General features: G+C 47.3%; 1 protein-coding gene across 1 annotated transcript in view; it reads right to left on the bottom strand.

The window, feature by feature from the left end:
* Window positions 1-3274: 3274 nt before the first annotated feature.
* LOC144178040 (uncharacterized) overlaps window positions 3275-19696 on the bottom strand; it is a gene marked incomplete at its 5' end in the record, with an annotated part of 34240 nt that continues 17818 nt past the window's right edge. Inside the window, 2 exon segments of the mRNA XM_077705575.1 lie at window positions 3275-3467; window positions 6617-6727. Coding sequence (XP_077561701.1) covers window positions 3275-3467; window positions 6617-6727 — 304 coding nt within the window.

Below are 19696 nucleotides of genomic sequence, written 5' to 3'. Positions count from 1 at the left end.
TTTACACAAAGAAATAGCATCGTCAACACTTTTCCGCAGTTCAACGTTGAAAGAACTATTTGCGTCAGGAGGGCGGTAACAGTTCCCGATTAAAACAATATCATTAGGGCTAGGTTTGCATGCTACCCAGATAATCTCAAGTGTGGACCTGGTGCCAATAATGTAGGACGATAGTGTTTTCTTAATTCCCAGAAGAACGCCACCACCTCTTCTGTCAGTGCGATCTTTCCGGTAAATGTTAAAGGCGTTACTGTTAGGCAAGAGTTCGCTATCATTAATTTCGGGGTGCAGCCACGTCTCAGTAAGCACAAGAACGTCTGATTTGTTATCGTCGACAAGAGAACCAACTTCTTCTCGCTTAGGCATCAGGCTTCAGATGTTTGTGAAAGTAAAACACAACGAAGTTGTGTTAGAAACTGGATTATCGCGGTGGCGGTCTTTATTGCACATGTTATTTCTGTTCGTGACATAGGCTTGCGTAGTGCATGCACGATTCTTGAGCTATCTCGTCGATAGAACTACTTCGTTAGTAGCGCTATCAATGACATAGGTTTTTTTGTCGATACGCAGAGAGTCGACGGCTAGATAGAATTTGACATTTTGGGTTTTGGCGAAGTCGTACAACTTTTTTCTTTTTTGTCTGGTAGCTAATGAGAAATCTTCGCTGATTGAAAAAGTCGTCCCTTTAAGTTTTCGCGCAGAGGAGAGAACTTCCTGTTTATCTTTGAAGAACGTGAATTTAGCAATTACGGGTATGTTTGAGCCTTCTTTGTACCTGCCTAGCCTGTGCACGCGATCAAAATGAGCACCTGTTTTTTGTAATCCCAATTTTTGGGAGCAGAAGTTGATTACTTTTTCCTCAGATTTGGCCCAGTCTTCTTCAGAATCATCAGCTATTCCAAAAAACAGCAAGTTGGACCTTCGTTGCCGATTTTCTGCGTCATTGCACCTTGATTCGATTGTGGTCATTTGATCGGAGAGATCAAGAATGGCTCTATCAGCAGTGTTAGTATCAGATGCACTTTGGGACGTAATTTTCGATTCCAGTGTTACAAATTTTGCTTTGAGCGCCGAAATTTCGTTTACGTAGGCTGCCTGTCTCTCTTTGATGCACTTAAGTTCGGCCATCAATGTCTCGTTCGACTCCTCCAGCTTACGCATTGTTTCCAAAGCCGCAGAAAAGGCATCAGCCTCGGCTTTGCTCATCGGGCCAGGGTTTGACTCGATGTCTCCCGAAAGCATCAGTAAAAGGCTGAACAGGCATGACCACATGTTATGCGAGCACAACAGCAATCGCTTCAGCGCTTCAAACCACTCTGGGGCAGTGTTACAGAACTAATCTCAGTGTTACAGTGTTACAGAAGGTGTTACAGAACTAAACAATGTTACAGAACTAATCTCCCATTTTGTGGATACAGTGATTAACCAGATTCCTCCTTCTTATGCAATTTATATCAAAGATACTAACCACTTTTTATTCGATATTGTCGGTGTTTCTGTCCCCCTGATTCACTACTGGTTATTTTAGATGTGGCATCCCTTTACACCAATATACCGCATGCAGACGGTATACGGGCAACACTCCATGCCTACAATGAGTCGATCTGCCAAAAAGTAATTGGCAGTTCCACTTTGGTCACCCTTTCAAAATTTGGTGCTAGAATTTTACAACTTTGAATCCAATGGCATCATTACCTTCAAATTAGCGGGACCTCTATGGGCACACCCATCGGCCTTAATTATGCGAATATGTTCATGGGTGTACTTGAAAACGAATTTCTGGCCAGCCGTTCGCTGAAACCATTCTACTACAGGCGGTTCATTGACGACATCTTCATAATTTGGCAGCACGCGGAAGCTCAGCTGTTATCTTTTATTGACGAATTTAATAACGCTCATCCATCCATTTCTATCCATTTCTTTTAGCCATACCTACTTGGACCAAACGATCAATTCTTTGGATGTAACTCTGACTTTGTGTGATGGCAAACTGACTACAAAAGTTTATAGGAAGCGTACTGACAAACAACAGTACCTGCATTTCAATAGTTATCATGTAAAGCACTACAAGACCAGCATACCCTGAAAGTGGTGAAGAATTTTTGTGAAAGTGGTGAAAAAAAAAACATTTTTTTCACCACTTTCTTTTCGACTCAAAAAATTCTTCATCTCTTTCTATGACCCACCACAACCTCCCCTTTGCTTTCCGAGGTTTTCTTCAGTGCCAACCCTTAATTTCTGTCTTATTTCACGGAGCCCCTCATTTCCAATTTTCTGATTCGCTACATGCTTTACGAGGGCCTCTGTTCTGGCAGTCTTGGTGCCAAAGGGAGCTTGAGAGGGTTCAACGCTGGTCGACCACTCTCGACATGTCGTAGACTTTCGAGTCACGGCCCGGGGGTTAAAAAGAATGTCCCCTTCACCCCGAGTAGTCCGAGTGGCGCTGGCTACCACCCCCAAGTGCAGGAAACAAAAATACCTTAACATAAATACCCGAGAAAGTGCTGGGGAAACAGCCCCGCCGGTAGCGTAGTGGTTATCGCACCAGACCGGTATTCGGGAGGTCGTGGGTTCGCATCCCACCCGGCGGGCATTTTTTCACCCCTTTCTTTTCGACTCAAAAAATTCTTCATCTCTTTCTATGACCCACCACAACCTTCCCTTTGCTTTACGAGGTTTTCTTCACTGCCAACCCTTATTTTCTGTCTTATTTCACGGAGCCCCTCATTTCCAATTTTCTGAATCGCGATATATATATATATATATATATATATATATATATATATATATATATATATATATATATATATATAAATATATATATATATATAAACAGAGAGAGAGAGAGAGAGAGAGAGAGAGAGAGTAAAAAAATGAGGGGCTCTTTAGGAAATACAGAAAGATAGGTCGCAGTCTACAATGCTAATGGAGGCATAGGGGTGTGGTTAGGCCCTTTTTTTTTACTACGGGTCATGAAGTTACATTTTTTTAATACATACGGAAGAAAGAAAGAAAGAAAAACACGCGCCCAGAGTGGGGACCGAACCCTCGAAAGGCGTGGGTTCGGTTCTCACTCTGGGCGCGTGTTTTTCTTTCTTTCTTTCTTCCGTATATTTAAAAAAATGTTAACTGCATTACCCGAAGTAAAAAAAGAGCCTAACCACACCCGTATGCCTCCTTTGGCGTTGTAGACTGCCGACCTATCTTTCTGTGTATATATATATAGTTAAGAGACAACGTTCCTGGCTATGAGGTTAGCTGCACGATAGAGAAGTCAAGTCCAGTCTTTTCCAAAGATGCCTCGTGCAATGACGTCCAAAAGGGTGCGATAGCGCCCGAACGCCTCTCGCGCTGGCGACTGGGGCATTTGTCTCCGGGACGAAGTCCAGCAGGGAGCAGGCGTCGTTAATTTTCGCACCGGATTGAGAGATGAACGCTGGCGTTCCTTTCCGCCCTGGGTCGAGGTGCTTGCAGTGCGAGACACGAAGGACAACTGAAGTAGCTAGATACTTTGAAAATTTACAACTTATGTCTTTCGCATTGACTGTGCCTGTAGCCATTGTGGTAAAGTTAAGAGAAAGCGAGAGAGAAATACGTGCTTTATTTCAGACCTGCACGAGAGCACTCTTGCTGTCTGCATCAGTGCTGGCCTGTGAAGGTGGTTGGGTCGTCAGGCAGGGCGGGTGGGACGGTGGGAGTGTCTGCGGAAGTTACCCAACACGCCCCATGGACCCTCGTCGGCATAGACAACCGCCACGAGAGAGGTCCATAACAAAGAGAGCGTGGTGATGTTCCGCGTTAAAGGCAGCACCCAGCCGAAGTAAGACGTCGGGCGAATGGCCTCGGGGAGCGTATGGAGCGTGCGATTACGGAGTAGGGTGTAACAGTGACAGTGCCAGAACAAATGTGCGGCTGTTGCAGGCACGCGACACTGCAGACAGAGTCCTTCGGTGGGGTCATTGGCGTAGAATATGTGGCGAAGCGCGGGGGAGAATGCGGGGTTGGTGGCAAGGCGGAGACCAATGTCTGTGTGGCCCGCGGTAACCCGTCCGCAATGGGAGGAACAGGGCGCTCATGCTGTTCGCTGCGGTCTTCCCTATCGTCACGAAGACGCCAGAGTATCTGTCGGCGTCTCTGTTGTGCGATTGCTTTCCTCACAGTGACATCGGGCGGGCTCGCATCGGTGATGGGCAATGCTATCACTAGTTTCGTTGTCTAGCCGCAGCTCCTGCCTCACTGTGAGCCCACTCATTTCCCTCAATACCCGAATGGGTGGGTACCCAGACAATGGAGGCGGTTATGTTGAGGTAAGAATGTAACTCCAGGAAAATTGCGACCAAGGTGCCGAGGATTCCTGAATATGATGACGATGCTCCGCTGACCCGCCTGTAGATGGTATATGCGCGTGCCGAATCAGTGAAGAGCAAAAGCTTGTGTGGTGTGTCCCTTGGTTCGAAAGTATTTCTCACCCATTGTGCAGCATAGAGGAGGGCAAGTAAATTGTCGTATGCTGTGTCGGCGGTGGCAGTACTTGTAAGGAAACCCGCATTAGCGACGCAATGGGTGGTGTCAACCCAGGCCACCGCACAAACGTGTACTCGGCCATTTTCATCCTCTTCACTAGTATCATTTCGTAGGTGCACCGAAGTCACGTTTACACAATCAATTCAGCTTCCAGTATATCTATGGAGAAACGATTGCATTCAATTCATCGGCTCTACCTTGTGCCATATGTCATTGGAATGTACTTCGAGACGCTATCACTTCGATACCGAACCATGACAGATTTTGTGAACAACTAAATCCGCATTTTTCCTAATGTTTTTACTTGACATTTGTGCTTCCCACGTACTCGATAACCATCCTTTCTATCTGTGTTCACACATTCCCTGAATTTTTCTTTTGATTTAAGTGTTTATGAATATTTGAGGGTACTTTTTTATTAGAAATGTATAAAGGTGTCATGTTAATCTTGTTTATATTTCCCTTTGCCAGTGCGTTGGCTATATGCTTCAAGTTCCTCTTTTTGTATGCCCCCTGACCCTATGCCCCACCTGGAGCCTGTGAGGTTTTTATAAATAAATAAACAAATAATAAATAAATAAATAAATAAATAAATAAATGGATAGATAGATAGATAGATAGATAGATAGATAGATAGATAGATAGATAGATAGATAGATAGATAGATAGATAGATAGATAGATAGATAGATAGATAGATAGATAGATAGATAGATAGATAGATAGATAGATAGATAGATAGATAGATAGATAGATAGATAGATAAACAAACAAATAAATAACAAATAAATAAAAAATAAACATAAAAAATAAAATAAATATACATCAACGAGTCAGTGCTTGTTTGCCAGTGCTATTCGGCTACGTTAAAGTGCTTTGTAGCGCAGAGTCGGGTAATTCTCATTTTTTTGCGATGCACGGATAAAGAAATCAAAATGGAGAAAAAAATACGACATGATTGGAAGCGGGAATCGAAACCACGAGCTCCCTATATCGCGTGTGGTGCGCCCCCAACTGCGCAATCCTGTCGCTAATTCTAGTAATTGAGGAATACGCAAGTGATACGGCAGCCTGATGACACCGACACCCATTACGTTTGCTTCCACTGAGCCATTGTTTGGAAAAAGAGAATTAGAAAGCAAACTTCTGCACTGCGTTGGACATACAGCTACTCGTGGCGTGGAACGGCATCGGGCGTTTCGGCGGACCTTTACTGTTTTCGAGAAATGCTTTGATAGAGGCAGTGGTGCAGGGGATGGTGCACAGAATTACCGGCTTCGTATACTGCAAAAAGTTTCCCATAGGTTCGATAAAAAATAATTTTCCGATACCCACACTCGGTAAAGCTATTACGATCGACCCTAGGCAAGTTTTCCAAGGTGTACTATTGGGCCAGTTGGATTGCATGTTGGGAAAGTTTTTTTGTAAGTTTTTCATCCGTTCAGAAACAATTATCAAAATTTATCTGTGGATTTGCGTTCATAAACGTTGGCATTGGCACCATTGTACTTTTTTTGCATCTAGTTATCTTTTTAAATGGTCTTGTCAAACCCATCATAAAAAATATCGGCAATGGCAAATCCGATGTATTTATTTTAAACAATCTTTCAATGGCTTTCAAGAAACAACTTTATCAAACGCACACGCACTTTGCGGTGCTCCATGTACAAACTTCGCTGCTGCTTACGGTGGTAGACAGCCGCTTTAGAATTCTTTCATCCGTGTTGACCTGCAGCTGTGTGGCATCGACTTGTGTTTGACACTGGTTCGCTAGCAGTCTGTGTTCTACTCATAGGGGCAATACAAAATGCACCCTTCTAGCACGCCATTTTCCACACCACAACCCAAATAAAATACAGCGGATTAGCCCGCAAAACCACAAGAAATATCCGTTTTCTGAATTGAAAGAGGCAGAAGTACCTACCTGGGCTTCATAGAATAGTTTCTCCGGACGCCACCAGAAGTATCGCATCGTCAAGGTCTGTGTTTTGTAGCCCTTGAAGCTGACTCTTTGCCAGCGCTTTTCAAGCTTACCCATTAGGGGAAGCCGTACTATCATAACGCAGGGTTTTTTCGGTTTTTTTGACACCTGCCAGGTTAACGTTAGGTTGCCCATAGTCACAATTTGTGGTGGGACGAACTTCTCAGGCAGCAGCTCGTACTCGCATTTCATTCTATAATGGCGATGTGTTACCAGTTGTGGCCTGTGAACAGAGAACGTGCGACATGTGTAGTTAGGTCTACAGCAACATGAACTGTTTCTGGGAACGTATATAAATTGGGCGTCCATACGTTATTACGATGGTCGTCGGTGTTAGGCTCCTCAACATGAAACTGATAGATTTTTTCTCACTCTGTCTTTCCCTTGAATCAACAAGAGCTACTGCTGGTCAGCATGTAAATCATATCTTACTGGCGCGAATTAGCAGATAATATACAGGTGAGGAGAAACGAGAGCAGAGGGATGGGGAGAACAGAAGCAGCTGAATATAGGAAGCAGACCAAAAATAAAGGAGGAAAATAAAGACTATAGAAAAAGCATGTAGACTAAGGGAAGGATGCACACCAAAGTGGTACAAAAAGAGAGGAACCATTCGTGTGGTTAATATCAGGAAGTTAACTTAAAAGGCTTGCATAACTGGCGATGGAGAAGAAATTATTTAAGCAGGCGAGGTATAATTGGCGAGGGTGAGGTACGCGCTGAGATGAGAAAAGATGCAAAAAAACAGCGGTGAACGGGATGATATGGCTAAAGACGGGAACAAAGAAGACAAAAAGTCAGTAAAGCCTGCCAGTACTGTGCACAGAAGAAGTGATGTAGGGGGAGAATATGGGGGAGAATATTGGGAAAGAGAGTATCTAGGCACCCGGAAGAGAAGGAATGGGAAGGGTATGACGTAAAATAGAAGGAGTGCGATAACAGAAGAAAAATATCCCAACTGAAAAGTGATGGAGTGGAATCGGAAGACTGGTCTTGTCAAACCTTACCAAAGTGTACTGTGAACGAAACGTTTGTAAATCATACGAATTTTTTTATAAACATGCCTGGAAGTCTATGACGCTGCAATTCCATGCGTAATAATTGTAATGCACAAAGGGTCCAAGAAAGAATGAATTTCTTCAGATTTATATTAACAATACTATATATTATATTATTTTTAAAAAACAGAATACTTGCGCATTCCTTCAAAACCAAAAATAAAAGATACGGTTTAGAAAAATTCCGCAGTAAGCTAAATACCCACCTTATGAAACCTAGGTCACAATACTGAGAACATAGGTTTTCGTCAGTAATGGGCAAACCTAAATTGCCGTGACAAGTATTCCATAAACATGTAATCAGTTGAAAAACACCAGTACCTTCATAACTAATCATAAATGGCCTTAATTTCTCGAAAAATGTATTGCCGCTGAGTTTTGTCAGCATTTAGATAATGCTGGCGCTACCGAAAACGCTCCGTAAGGACAATCGTCGAAGTCCATTCATTCCAATATAATTCGTTTATATAGTGATCCCTTCTATCTAACGCCCCCATCAGAAGATGATATCACACATATAATAAATGCATTTAAAAATACTTGGGCCTGCGGGACGACGATATTATAACTATACCGATCAAGGCTTCGGTTCAGTTCATTATCGCTCCTCTTATATGTGCAACAGAATGGTCCTTAATGGTATACTCGCTGACATGTTGTCAATTGCCCTCATTACCCTTATTTTTGAAAGACAACAAAACGGACTTTAATGTCTGATGGCCGAGATCTGTAATATCACTTATTTTCTAAAATTTCTGAGCGTAATATTTACAGAGTGGCAAACAGCTTTTTCGTATGCAAAAACGTAATTTGTAATTTAATGCACAGTAGGGGTTTCAAGCCGGTAAGTCAACTGAAACTGTCTGCTAGGCATTACAGAAAAAATACTGCAAATTTTCAACAGTGGTTGTATTCGATTAGTATTTTCATTATTTCTGAAAAGCTTTCCACTTAAACAAGCAAGAATGTTAATTAAAACGAAAGAATTATCTGAAATTCTTGAATTTTCTGGTCAGCATAGAGAGTGTTCTGAGTACAAAAAACCAATATAAAGAGTTTCGTGTGATTGGGTGAGAGTAAGGCAACATAACATACGAGTTCCCCAGCTATTATATCGAAGTCCTTTCCTCTTTCTTGCCTACAATAATAATATTGCCACATAGACAAAGTTGACGCACCTCTCTTGAAGGAAAACCAAGTTTATTGACGCCTCCTTGTGCTCCACTGAAAACTCAAATGATACACAGGCGATGAAGCAGCAGTGAACAACGTGGCGTCCGCAGGGTAGTGTCGGCGAATTGAATACCGCGGCGGCTGTCCTGGGATTACTTATCTGCCGGCGCAGTTCTTCCTCAAAACGTCGAATTGCAAGGATAAAAGTGGAGACCAAAGATTATACCAGGCTGGTGACGTCTGTGGCAATGACTCTTCTCACCAAAATAAGATAGCTCGTTCACCATTCAAATCAAAAGCAAGGGATACATGCCCTTTGCTTAAAACACAGAAAACACCGCTGGGCGCCGCCGCATGGTAAAACCAAAACACAAGTGTAGAAACCGAATGCATAGTTCGCGGCGCTACCCTTCTCCAAGAGTGCATCGACTCGATGCTAAAACAGAGCGACAGTACACACGAACAACAACAAGTCCATTATCGTGCGTAGCAAGGCTTAAGGCGAACCACATGAACCACTTCGTGTCTTGTGCGTTGTCGTGATGTGCCGGACTACTGGTAGATAAGTTGGTCAACACGTCGTTTGAATCTATAGGACCCGAAGCATTGTCGCAGCAGCTTCTCACTCAGTCCGCGTCGTCGAATGGGAGCCCAAACCTACAAGATATATCCAGGGTGATACTCGGCGTCTCTGCTACAGAGGTTGTAGCCTCCGGTATCCGCCTGCTGCTGGTCCGTAGTACGTAAGCGAGCATGCAGGCGGGCTTCCTCCGCAAGCTGCAGGCATTCTTAGACGTCCGTGTTGGCGTCTGTATATCTGCCTGTGGCAGCATGGCGTCGAGCTTCGACATCAGCTGTCTACGTTAAGCCAGAACGTACGGAGCCATCCGCGTAATTTACTGAAAGTGACGTAACGGAGTAATTCGTCATATGTTTTATGCTCAGCATCGACCTAAATAGACAGCCTTATCTGCAATTATCTTGCTTAGACGTTCGGTTAGTGCCTTCGTCTACAGGTGATACGCTGTGGTCTAACGTTGATCCGTGTTGCTGTTGTGTAGCTTTGCACGAGCTCTGCAATTAATGCCGTTCCGCGGTCCGTGATTAGTACTTCAGGGGCTCAATGTAGCACATCTTTATAGATAACAAAAATTACACCATCTTGCCGTGGGGAACCCTGATGAGGATTCGAAGCATCGTGGCGGTTCCGTATGGTTCCATTGTGTTGCCGTTATGTTGAGTGATCTGGTTTCTACTAGCGCCAAAGAGAATTCCGCGTCCGGGTCCACACCGGTGGCAAAGGCACGCAAGTGCTGTTGTGCTACGGTGAGTATGCGGTGGTTCTCGAGACGCCGAAACTCGTCCATTATGTTCTTGTCGATGTTGTCTCTGTGTTAGAATCGGTAGTCTCCTTCAGCTTTGATGAGGTAAAGGTTGTTGACATTGGTGCACCGGCTGAGAGCAATGTACACGCCCTCCTCTTCGCAGCTTTGTCTTCTCGTTCTTCTTCTTCTTCGGTGGTTCCCCTACGGGAAGATGACGACGGTGGTTGAACGCGAACCTATCTCGTAATGGATTCTTTGGTTGGCCAATCTCTAGGGGCATCCTGCCACAATCAGCATCAGAGGCGCTGCGGACGGGGCTGGTTGAGCTGCAAGGCGCGTGGCGCTTCCCGCCACAGCTTTCCCACGGGAAATTCAGCACCCCCTTTAAAGTTTTCAGCTCGTCATTTCCGTTAACGTTCAGCTTCGCGTGCCTTCGTTGTATCAGTAGCTTCTTGACGTAGTTTGAATGAGTGAAGGACATAAGGCACGTTCGTAGCACTTGCTCCTGTCCCGGATTTATAGCGTAGTGGGAAGAGCACCGCGTACCTCCCGTTGCGGCCAGAGAGTCGTGGGATCGAAACCGGGCGCCGCTTATTTCTTTTTTTTATAGTGTGGTTTCGCGGAGCTGTGGGTGTAAGGAGGAGAGTTGCGCATGCGCAGTGAGCGTGTGGGCGGCGCCGCCTTCAACGACGCAGGACCAGGCGACCCTAAGAAATGCTCCGCATTTAAAACATGTACGACTGCTTGTGCAGTCCCAATTGGAAGAGCGGGGTTTCTGCGTATTGCATTATGTACTTGGTCGCTACGACAATCCCCTTCTTCTCATATCATGACGTAGAAAACTGGTCCAGAAGGTTTATGCCGATCCCTCGGAAGGGCCTGGATGGAAGTACGATTAGTTCCAGACGTGTGGAAGTCTGGTCGGAGGCGTTTTTCGTCGCTGGCAGTCGCGGCCGCTGCGGACTTAGTGGGAGACATCGAATGTGGCGGGGCCAATATTACATCCCCTTGATTTTGCCAAAAGTGCGTGCTCTGCCGAGATGTCTAGAAGACGGGTCGTCGTGACACCCTTTCAAAATTTTGCCATGAAGGTCTGCAGGGTTGACAGGAAGGTATCTTTTGATCTTTATTACTTCACGATGATGGAGTTTTTGATGCTGAATGCAGGTGAACTGTGTTTTAAGGGCCTGTGCATGCTGACCTTGCGTCCTTCGAGGTAGTTGATCATGACACATAACTCGGGGTGGACACGCTGCTGGCAGACTAGGTCCATCTCTGTCACGACTTTGCAAAATGCGCTGTACTTATCAGTGTTGTTTTGGAGGTTCGAAGGGGTCGCAATACCGGCAAATGCGTCGAGGTGATTTTTGCCGGATTTATAGACTATTTTACATTGTATTCTAGCAACCGCAAACCCCACCTGTCGACGCGGCCGGAGGAGTCCATCAGATTGGTGAGCCAACAGAGCGCATGGTGGCCTGTCAGAACCTTGAACAGACTGCCATACTGGTATGGGCGAAATTTCAATAAAGCCCATATAAAAGCGAGGCCCTCATTCTCGGAGACTTAGAAGTTTTTCTCTTCCCTCAACAGACCACGGTGGGCTTAGGCAGTTACTTTTTCTAAAGCGTTCTCCTTTTAGAGAATGACGGCACCCAGGTCTGTATCACTGGCGTCCATGTGATTCCGTCGAAATGAGCGAACACGGGTGGGTTTTGCAGGCGTTGTTGCAGCTCGCAGAGTGCTTTTAAATGCGGAGCATTTCTTAGGCTCGCCTGGTCCTGCGTCGTTGATGGCGGCGCCGTCTACACGCTCACTGCGCATGCGCAACTCTCCTCCTTACACCCACAGCTCCGCGATACTACACTATAAAAAAGGAATAGATAGCGGCGCCCGGTTTTGATCCCACGACTCTCTGGCCGCAACGGGAGTTACGCGGTGGTCTTTCCACTACGCTACAAATCCTGGACAAGAGCAAGTGCTACGAACGCGCCTTATGTCCTTGACTCATTCAAACTACGTCAAGAAGCTACTGATACAACGAAGGCACGCGAAGCTAAACGTCAACGGAAACGACGAACTGAAAACTTTAGAGGGGGATGCTGAATTTTCCGTGGGAAACCTGTGGCGGGAAGCGCCACGCGCCTTGCAGTTCAACCAGCCCCGTCCGCAGCGCCTCTAATGCTGATTGTGGCAGGATGCCCATAGGGATTGGCCAACCAAAGAATCCATCACGAGATAGGTTCGCGTTCAACCATTGTCGTCATCTTCCCGTAGGGGAACCGCCGAAGAAGAAGAAGAACGAGAAGACAAAGCTGCGAAGAGGAGGGCGTGTACATTGCTCTCAGCCGGTGCTCCATTGTCAACAACCTTTACCTAACCAAAGTTGACGGAGACTACCGATTCCAGCACAGAGACAACATCGACAAGAACATGATGGACGAGTTTCGGCGCCTCGAGAACCACCGCCTACTAACCGTAACACAACAGCACTTGCGTGCATTTGCCACCGGTGCGGACCCGGACGCGGAATTTCCTCTGGCGCTAGTAAAAACCAGAACACTCAACATAACGGCAACACAATGGGACCACACGGAACCGCCACGATGCTTCGCGTCCTCATCAGGGTTCCCCACGGGAAGATGGTGTAATTTTGTTTCTTAAGCGTTTTCCAAGCTGAAAGGGGTACTATATTTCGTCAAGTGAGTGACTCGCTTTACAGTGCGTGCGAACTTCACAACGAAGAGCCGGTTGTACACACACAGTCCAAGTAACCTTCGCATGCCGCTCTTGTCCTTCGGCATTGGGAAGTTCGCTATGGCTGACGGCTTTGTTGGGTCAAGGAGGACTCCGGCGGCATTGACGACGTGGCCCAAAAACGTGAGTTGCTTGTACGCGAAGCGGCACTCATTAGCCTTCAGCGTTACCCCCACCCACGAATGGCCTCAAGTAGATTCTCCAACCATGCAAGGTGTTCGGCAAAAGCCTACACGAATGCCACAACGTCGTCGAGTTATAAGAGGCAGATGTGCCACTTCAGGCCAATTAGCTCCGTCAATTAGCACCGTCAGGCCAATTAGCACTTTCAAACATTGCTGGGGCTATGCGCAGCACAATCAGCATCACCTTGAACTCGTACTAGCCGTTCGGGTTTATGAATGCAGTCTTCTCTCGGTCTCTCACCTTGAGCAATCTTGGTGACGGTACTGGCGATACCGCGGACCCCGAGCCCCCAAACATAAGCTGGATCCAACCGTGGCGATGTGTTCATAGGTGGAGGGTTAGAAATTACAAACGGTGGCCGTCGGAGCCCAGGTCAAGCTCCGGCGGATGGGCTCCCTGTCTGTTCACCAGGCAGGGAGCTCCGGGACCTCTTTGACTACCAGGGTATGGTCAAAGAAGAAAGTACTCCCATCTCCCTGCTGTTATACTATGCTATATGGCATTTTCAAACCCCCCCCCCCCAAACGTGATCGGTCCCTGAAAAGTGGCCGCACCGAAGTTTCATTCCCACCTCTTCCAACAATTGTCGTTTCAACAACTGCGAATAACTGTGCTCGTTTCCTTGTGATAGAGTCAGCTGACTCAGCAAGACCTGTCGCTTCCCTGTCTGTATTCCTGGTTTCGAAATTCCTGCAAAACACAATAGGTGGAAAGTATCAAGCTAAAAAGCTTAGGACGGGAGAAATCCTTATAGAACTCCATGCTGAACAACAAGCCCGCACTCTTTTTGAACAAATCCGCATCCACGATCTGGACATCAGGGTCACACCCCACCGGAGCTTCAACAGCTCCCAGGGTGTGATTTCTGAGGCAGATCGTCTTGCGGAAACAGATGCCGACCTGCTTGAAGGTTTAAAGGACCAGGGCGTCACAGCTGTGCGCCGCATCACGATGCGCAGGGATGATAACATAATCCCTACGAAACATATTATCCTGACCTTTAACCGGTCCTCACTTCCTGAACATATCAACGCAGGCTTCTTTCGATGCTCCATTCGTCCTTACATTCCGAACCCGCGCAGTTGCTTCAAGTGCCAGCGGTTCGGGCACAGTACAGCCTCGTGCCGCGACAAAACAACGTGTGGGAAATGCGCCGCGCAGGACCACCCCACCGACAACTGTAATTCTGACATCCTCACTTGTGCAAACTGCAGGGGCCCACATGCGGCCTACTCCAGGAAAGGCGAGAAGTTCTAAATAGAAAAGAAAATAATCAATCTCAAGGTAACAGAAAACATCACCTTCCCAGAGGCGCGGAAGAGGTTCGCCTCTTTCCCTCTTGGGAGGTACGCCGACGCAGCTTGCCGGGGGGCGGAGCGGCGTCTGGTTTCCACAGGGACCTAGTTCAGCGAGTCTGACCTGGTCCCTCACCCGCCCCCCCCCCCTGGGTTGCCTCTGGCAGCCCAACCCACCACCACGCCGCTTGCTGAGGCAGCAGCGGTTGTGGTGGCAACCTCTTCCGTTTGGACCGGTGCCGCTCCCGTCCCTGCCTCCCCGTCCTCCAGTGCGTTGGAGAGTGCCATGGACACCACGGGTACCGCACCGGCTTCCACCGCCACCGCACCGCCCGTGCCACTTCTGGTGCCCCCGACACCTGCGGCGCTGGCGGGTCAAACGAAGGGCCCCCGAAGGGCGGGCCAAGTTCGGGGGGCCCGGTTCGACGGGCACACCCAGGCCATCGGACGATGAAATGGACGTCGTGCCGTTCTTGCCGGCGGTGCACCGCAAGGAACGCGTCCCGACGCCAAAGCCTCCCGACAAGCCAAAAAAGGCGAGAGTCACAGCCCCGAAAGACGACACATAAACACACACACTCCAGTAGCTCTCACACTAAATAATAGGAAAAGAAACCGTAATTCAATGGAACTGTAGAGGCCTTCTTAAAAATCTTGACGATGTATACGAAATACTGCATGCTAATCAGCCAAGTGTAATGTGTGTTCAGGAAACACATTTCAATTCCAAGCACACAAATTTCTTGAATAGTGACATGGTCTTCAGAAAGGACAGGGATGGCTGCACACACTTTTCTGGCGGTGTGTCCATAATTGCCCAGAAATCCTTAGCCTGCCACCCTGTCACTCTGAACACTGTCCTTGAGGCTGTAGCAATAGGCACAATAATTTTTAAAAGGTTGATAACGGTATGCTCCATATATATTCCTCCTGATCTTGCACTTTCGAGCTCTGACTTCGAGGCACTGGTTGACCAGCTGCCCGAACCATACATTCTAACAGGCGACCTTAATGCTCACAATTGTCTTTGGGGCTCTTCTCGTACGGATGCCCGGGGTCGCCTCATAGAGAGGTTTCTTACATCCTCTGGAGCATGCCTTTTCAACAATAAACAGCCTACATATCATAACATAGGACACAACACATACTCATGTCTTGACTTGGCTATTGGCTCCGCAGTTCTCTTTCCTCTTCTCGAGTGGGGTGTGGGAACTGACCCATATGGCAGTGACCACTTCCCCACCTCACTTTCATATATAGGTAAAGGCCCAAGCAGTTCATCTTCCCATAATAGGTTCAATGAAGCACGAGCTAACTGGAACACATTTACAGAGACATCGAAACTACACTACACAACTATGAGACACCTGCACGTAGAAGAAGCCGCACAACTCCTCACGGCGCACATCCTCGACGCCGTCGAAAAGTCCATTCCCCACGCCTCTGGTGCCCCGCGCAACCAGCGGAGGCCGTGGTGGAATGAGGACTGTAGGCGGGCGCGAGAGGCCCAGAACAAGGCGTAGGGTATCCTTCGTCGGTACCCCACGTCGGGAAACCTCCTCTTGTTCAAACGGGCCAAGGCATTAGGAAAACGTGTGCGCCGTGAGGCAAAACGAGAGAGTTGGCGCACATTCATAACATCTATAAACTCATACACAGACACACGCAGGGTATGGACACGTATACGCAAACTCAAAGGACAAAAACACACAGCCTGCCCCTGGTCAGCACAACAGGGGACACTCTGGAAGACCAGGCTGACATACTCGCACAACACTTCCAACGCGTGTCCAGTTCAGCACACTACACAAACACTTTCATGAAACACAAACAAACGGCCGAAAAGAAGCCTATACTAGATAAAAATAGGTCAACATCTTCTTATAACTCAGAGTTTTCACTGCATGAGCTGAGGGCTGCTTTGAGCACGTGTAAACCCTCAGCTCCAGGCCCAGACAACATCACATACACAATGATAAACAACCTGCACGCAGACACTCTTCCAACACTCTTACACCTATATGACAAGATATGGCTTTCGGGGCACATTCCAAACTCATGGAAGAAGGCTATAGTTGTAGCTTTCCTGAAGGAGGGAAAGGACCCGTCGTCCCCCTCAAGTTACCGTCCTATTGCCCTGACGAGCTGCCTGTGCAAGCTCTTCGAGAAGATGGTAAATCGCAGGCTCGTGTACTTCCTTGAGTACAACGGTCTTCTCGAGAGCAGCCAGGCAGGCTTCAGGGTGGGGCGATCGACGAACGATCAACTGGTAGCTCTTGATTCGTACATCAAGGATGCCTTCGCGCACAAGCAGTATTGTTTAACTGTGTTTTTCGACCTTGGGAAGGCATACGACACCGCTTGGCGTTATGGGATCCTTAGTGACCTCAAGTCATTCGGTTGTTCGGGTAACGTGTTGAACGCTCTTGTTAGTTACTTGTCAGACAGAACGTTTCGAGTAAGAGTCGGTGGTGTACTCTCGAAGGTTCACGTGCAAGAAAATGTCGTGCCAAAAGGTGGTGTGTTGAGCTGCACTCTCTTTATAGTAAAAATGAACTCTCTTGGTAAGGCACTGCCACCTACAATCTCTTATTCCATGTATGTAGATGACGTCCAGATATCCTATAAATCATGCAATATGTCTATCTGCGAACGTAAAGTCCAGCTTGGTGTAGAGAAACTTGCCGGCTGGGCAGACAAGAATGGTTTTAAATTGAATCCTGTAAAAAGCTCCTGTGTTGTGTTCTCCAGGAAGCGCGAGGTCCATCCGAACCAAGACATTACTCTTAATGGCGTGTCGCTTCCTGTGAACAAGGAGCACAAGTTCTTAGGTGTTGTGTTTGACCACAAACTCACATTCATTCCCCACATCAAGGAACTTAAAAATAAATGTCTCAAAACAATTAATATACTTAAGGTTCTCTCCCACCAATCGTATGGTTCCGACAAAGAACTCCTACTACGGCTCTATACTGCTTTGGTTGGGTCTCGTTTAGACTATGGCAGTGTGGTATATGGGTCGGCGAGTAAAACAGCGTTGCGAATGCTTGACCCAGTGCTACACTTGGGGCTACGGCTTGCGTCGGGTGCTTTTCGCACTAGCCCGGTCGAGAGTCTGTATGTCGAATGTAATAAGTGGAGCCTTGAGAACCAACGGACGTACATGGACTTACTTTATGCTTTTAAAATTTCATCGCTCAATAACTATCCTTTTTATCCTGTCTTTAACGACACATCCACATCTGTGCATTTTGTAAATCGCCCATCCGTTCCTCTGCCATTTTCACTTAGAGTGAAAGAGTGAGCCTCGGATCTCAGTGCTTCGTTTTTAGACGTGTACAGGTGATCTATTTCTAACAGTTTACCGCCTCGGCAAGTTCGCCCTGTGTTGTGTGACCTTTCTTTTATGAGACGACAAAAATCGCGTACCACGAGCTGCAATACTGCAGCACTTTCTATCTTTGCAGTTTAAATACACATGTGCAGAATTTTATAGTGACGCTTCTAAAACCTACACTATGGTGTCGTGCGCTGCTCATGGTCCAAATTTCAATGCAGCCAGAACCATGAGCGTGCACACAACAATTTTTTCAGCAGAAGCGTATGGAATTTTACTGATTGTACGACACATCCTTGAAGATCAAATTCCCAATACCGTCATCTATACAGATTCTTTGAGTGTTGTTCGCGCACTGTCGTCGCACAAGCCCCCCCAAAAACCACATAGTTAATCTTGTATTCAACACTATCATGTCCGTGTATGCAAAGAAGCATGAGCTGGTCCTCTGCTGGGTCCCAGGACACGCAGGGATCGCTGGGAACGAGTTGGCAGACGAGAGGGCCGCTGCTGCTGCACTCAGGAATACTGTAGACATCCCAACGATACCCTACACAGACCTCAAGCCAAACATAAGACAACACCTGCGCAGAACATGGCAAACACACTGGGACGAACAGACAGACAACAAACTACATGTAATAAAGCCACACTTGGGACGGTACACAGCTGACTCACACAACAGACACACGGAAGTCGCCTTGGGTAGGCTGCGGATAGGGCACACCCATGCGACGCACTCGTATCTGCTGACGGGATCGTCTAGACCCCAGTGCAGCAGGTGCGGAGAAGCCCTATCCATAGTGCACATACTAATCACATGCAACGCACTTCACACAACACGACACAAACACTTCAGAGAACTCTACAGACAACATATTCCTCTACATCCATCGTTTTTTCTAGGTGACGATGCCATTGTTTCTATGAAACGTGTGTTTGAGTATTTGTAAGACATCAAGTTTTTAAACCTCATTTCCTATCACGCATCATGAAATGTGGCCTATACACCAGCCGTACATCATTGTCGTTTTGTGATTTAACTTTTGTTTTTACTGACTTTACTTAGTGTTTAAGGTTTCACCCCTCATATATGACTATTGTTTGGGCGCTCTTTGCCCCAGCTGGCCTCGCGCCATAAACATCCAACCATCATCATCATCATTCTCTCGGTCTCTCTCGTCCATTTTAATTTTCTAGTAGCCTCTCCTCAGAACCATCGACGAGAAGTAATATGAGCTGCAGAGGTGGTCCAGGGTGTCGTCGAATCGGAGGAGGGGGCACACGTCCTTTTTAAGTGCGAATGCACTTCTTAAGCGACCCTGAATCACGCGTCCACCGTCCGTCCGCAGCCTAGCAACGGAGCTAGCTAGCGTGCCTAGCAACGGCGCCGGATTTCCGACGTGTGAGGGCGCTCGCGTAGCACCTCCTTTCCCCCCTCGCCTACTCCCCAGCTCGCAACACCCTCTCTCGGCGCGCCAGCCAGGCCACTACACTATATAAAAAGATAACAGCATCCGGCGCCCGGTTTCGATCCGAGGTCGTTGCGGCCGCAGCGCGACGCTCTACCGACTAAGCCAAGGAAGCCACGCTGATTTCAGAGTTAGGAACGCTCCTTATATCTTTAACGTATTCAAACTACGTCGTCAGCGGCGTTGCGTTGGCGACTCAGCGGCGTTATAGCGGCTTGATAACTGCGTGGTATACACGTGATACTACAAACCCGATGGAAGAGATGGAAGAGAAGGCGGCGAGGCGGTGGGCTGCGGGTGCCGAGCGGAAGCGCCGCAAGCGGGCCGACAACCGTGCACTCGCACTTTCACATTCTCCCCCTCGGTAATGATTTTGTTTAGTCGCCCGTAGTCCACGCAGAATTTAGTGTGTTGTCTTTTTTGTTCACGATGGCGACTGCCACAGCCCAGGGCCTCTTTGATGGTTGTATAACGTCGTAGCTAAGCATGTCTTCGACTTGTATCGGATGGCTTCCCGCTCGCGTGAAGACACACGGTGCGGTGTCTGTCGGGTAGGTAGGGCTCAATCATCAGTTATGATTCGGTGCTC

The sequence above is a fragment of the Haemaphysalis longicornis genome, unplaced genomic scaffold (genome assembly GCF_048455015.1).
Source record: "Haemaphysalis longicornis isolate Haplotype H1 unplaced genomic scaffold, Haemaphysalis longicornis Haplotype H1 scaffold_39, whole genome shotgun sequence".
NCBI lineage: Eukaryota > Metazoa > Arthropoda > Arachnida > Ixodida > Ixodidae > Haemaphysalis > Haemaphysalis longicornis.
This window is presented reverse-complemented; position numbering and strand designations above follow the sequence as displayed.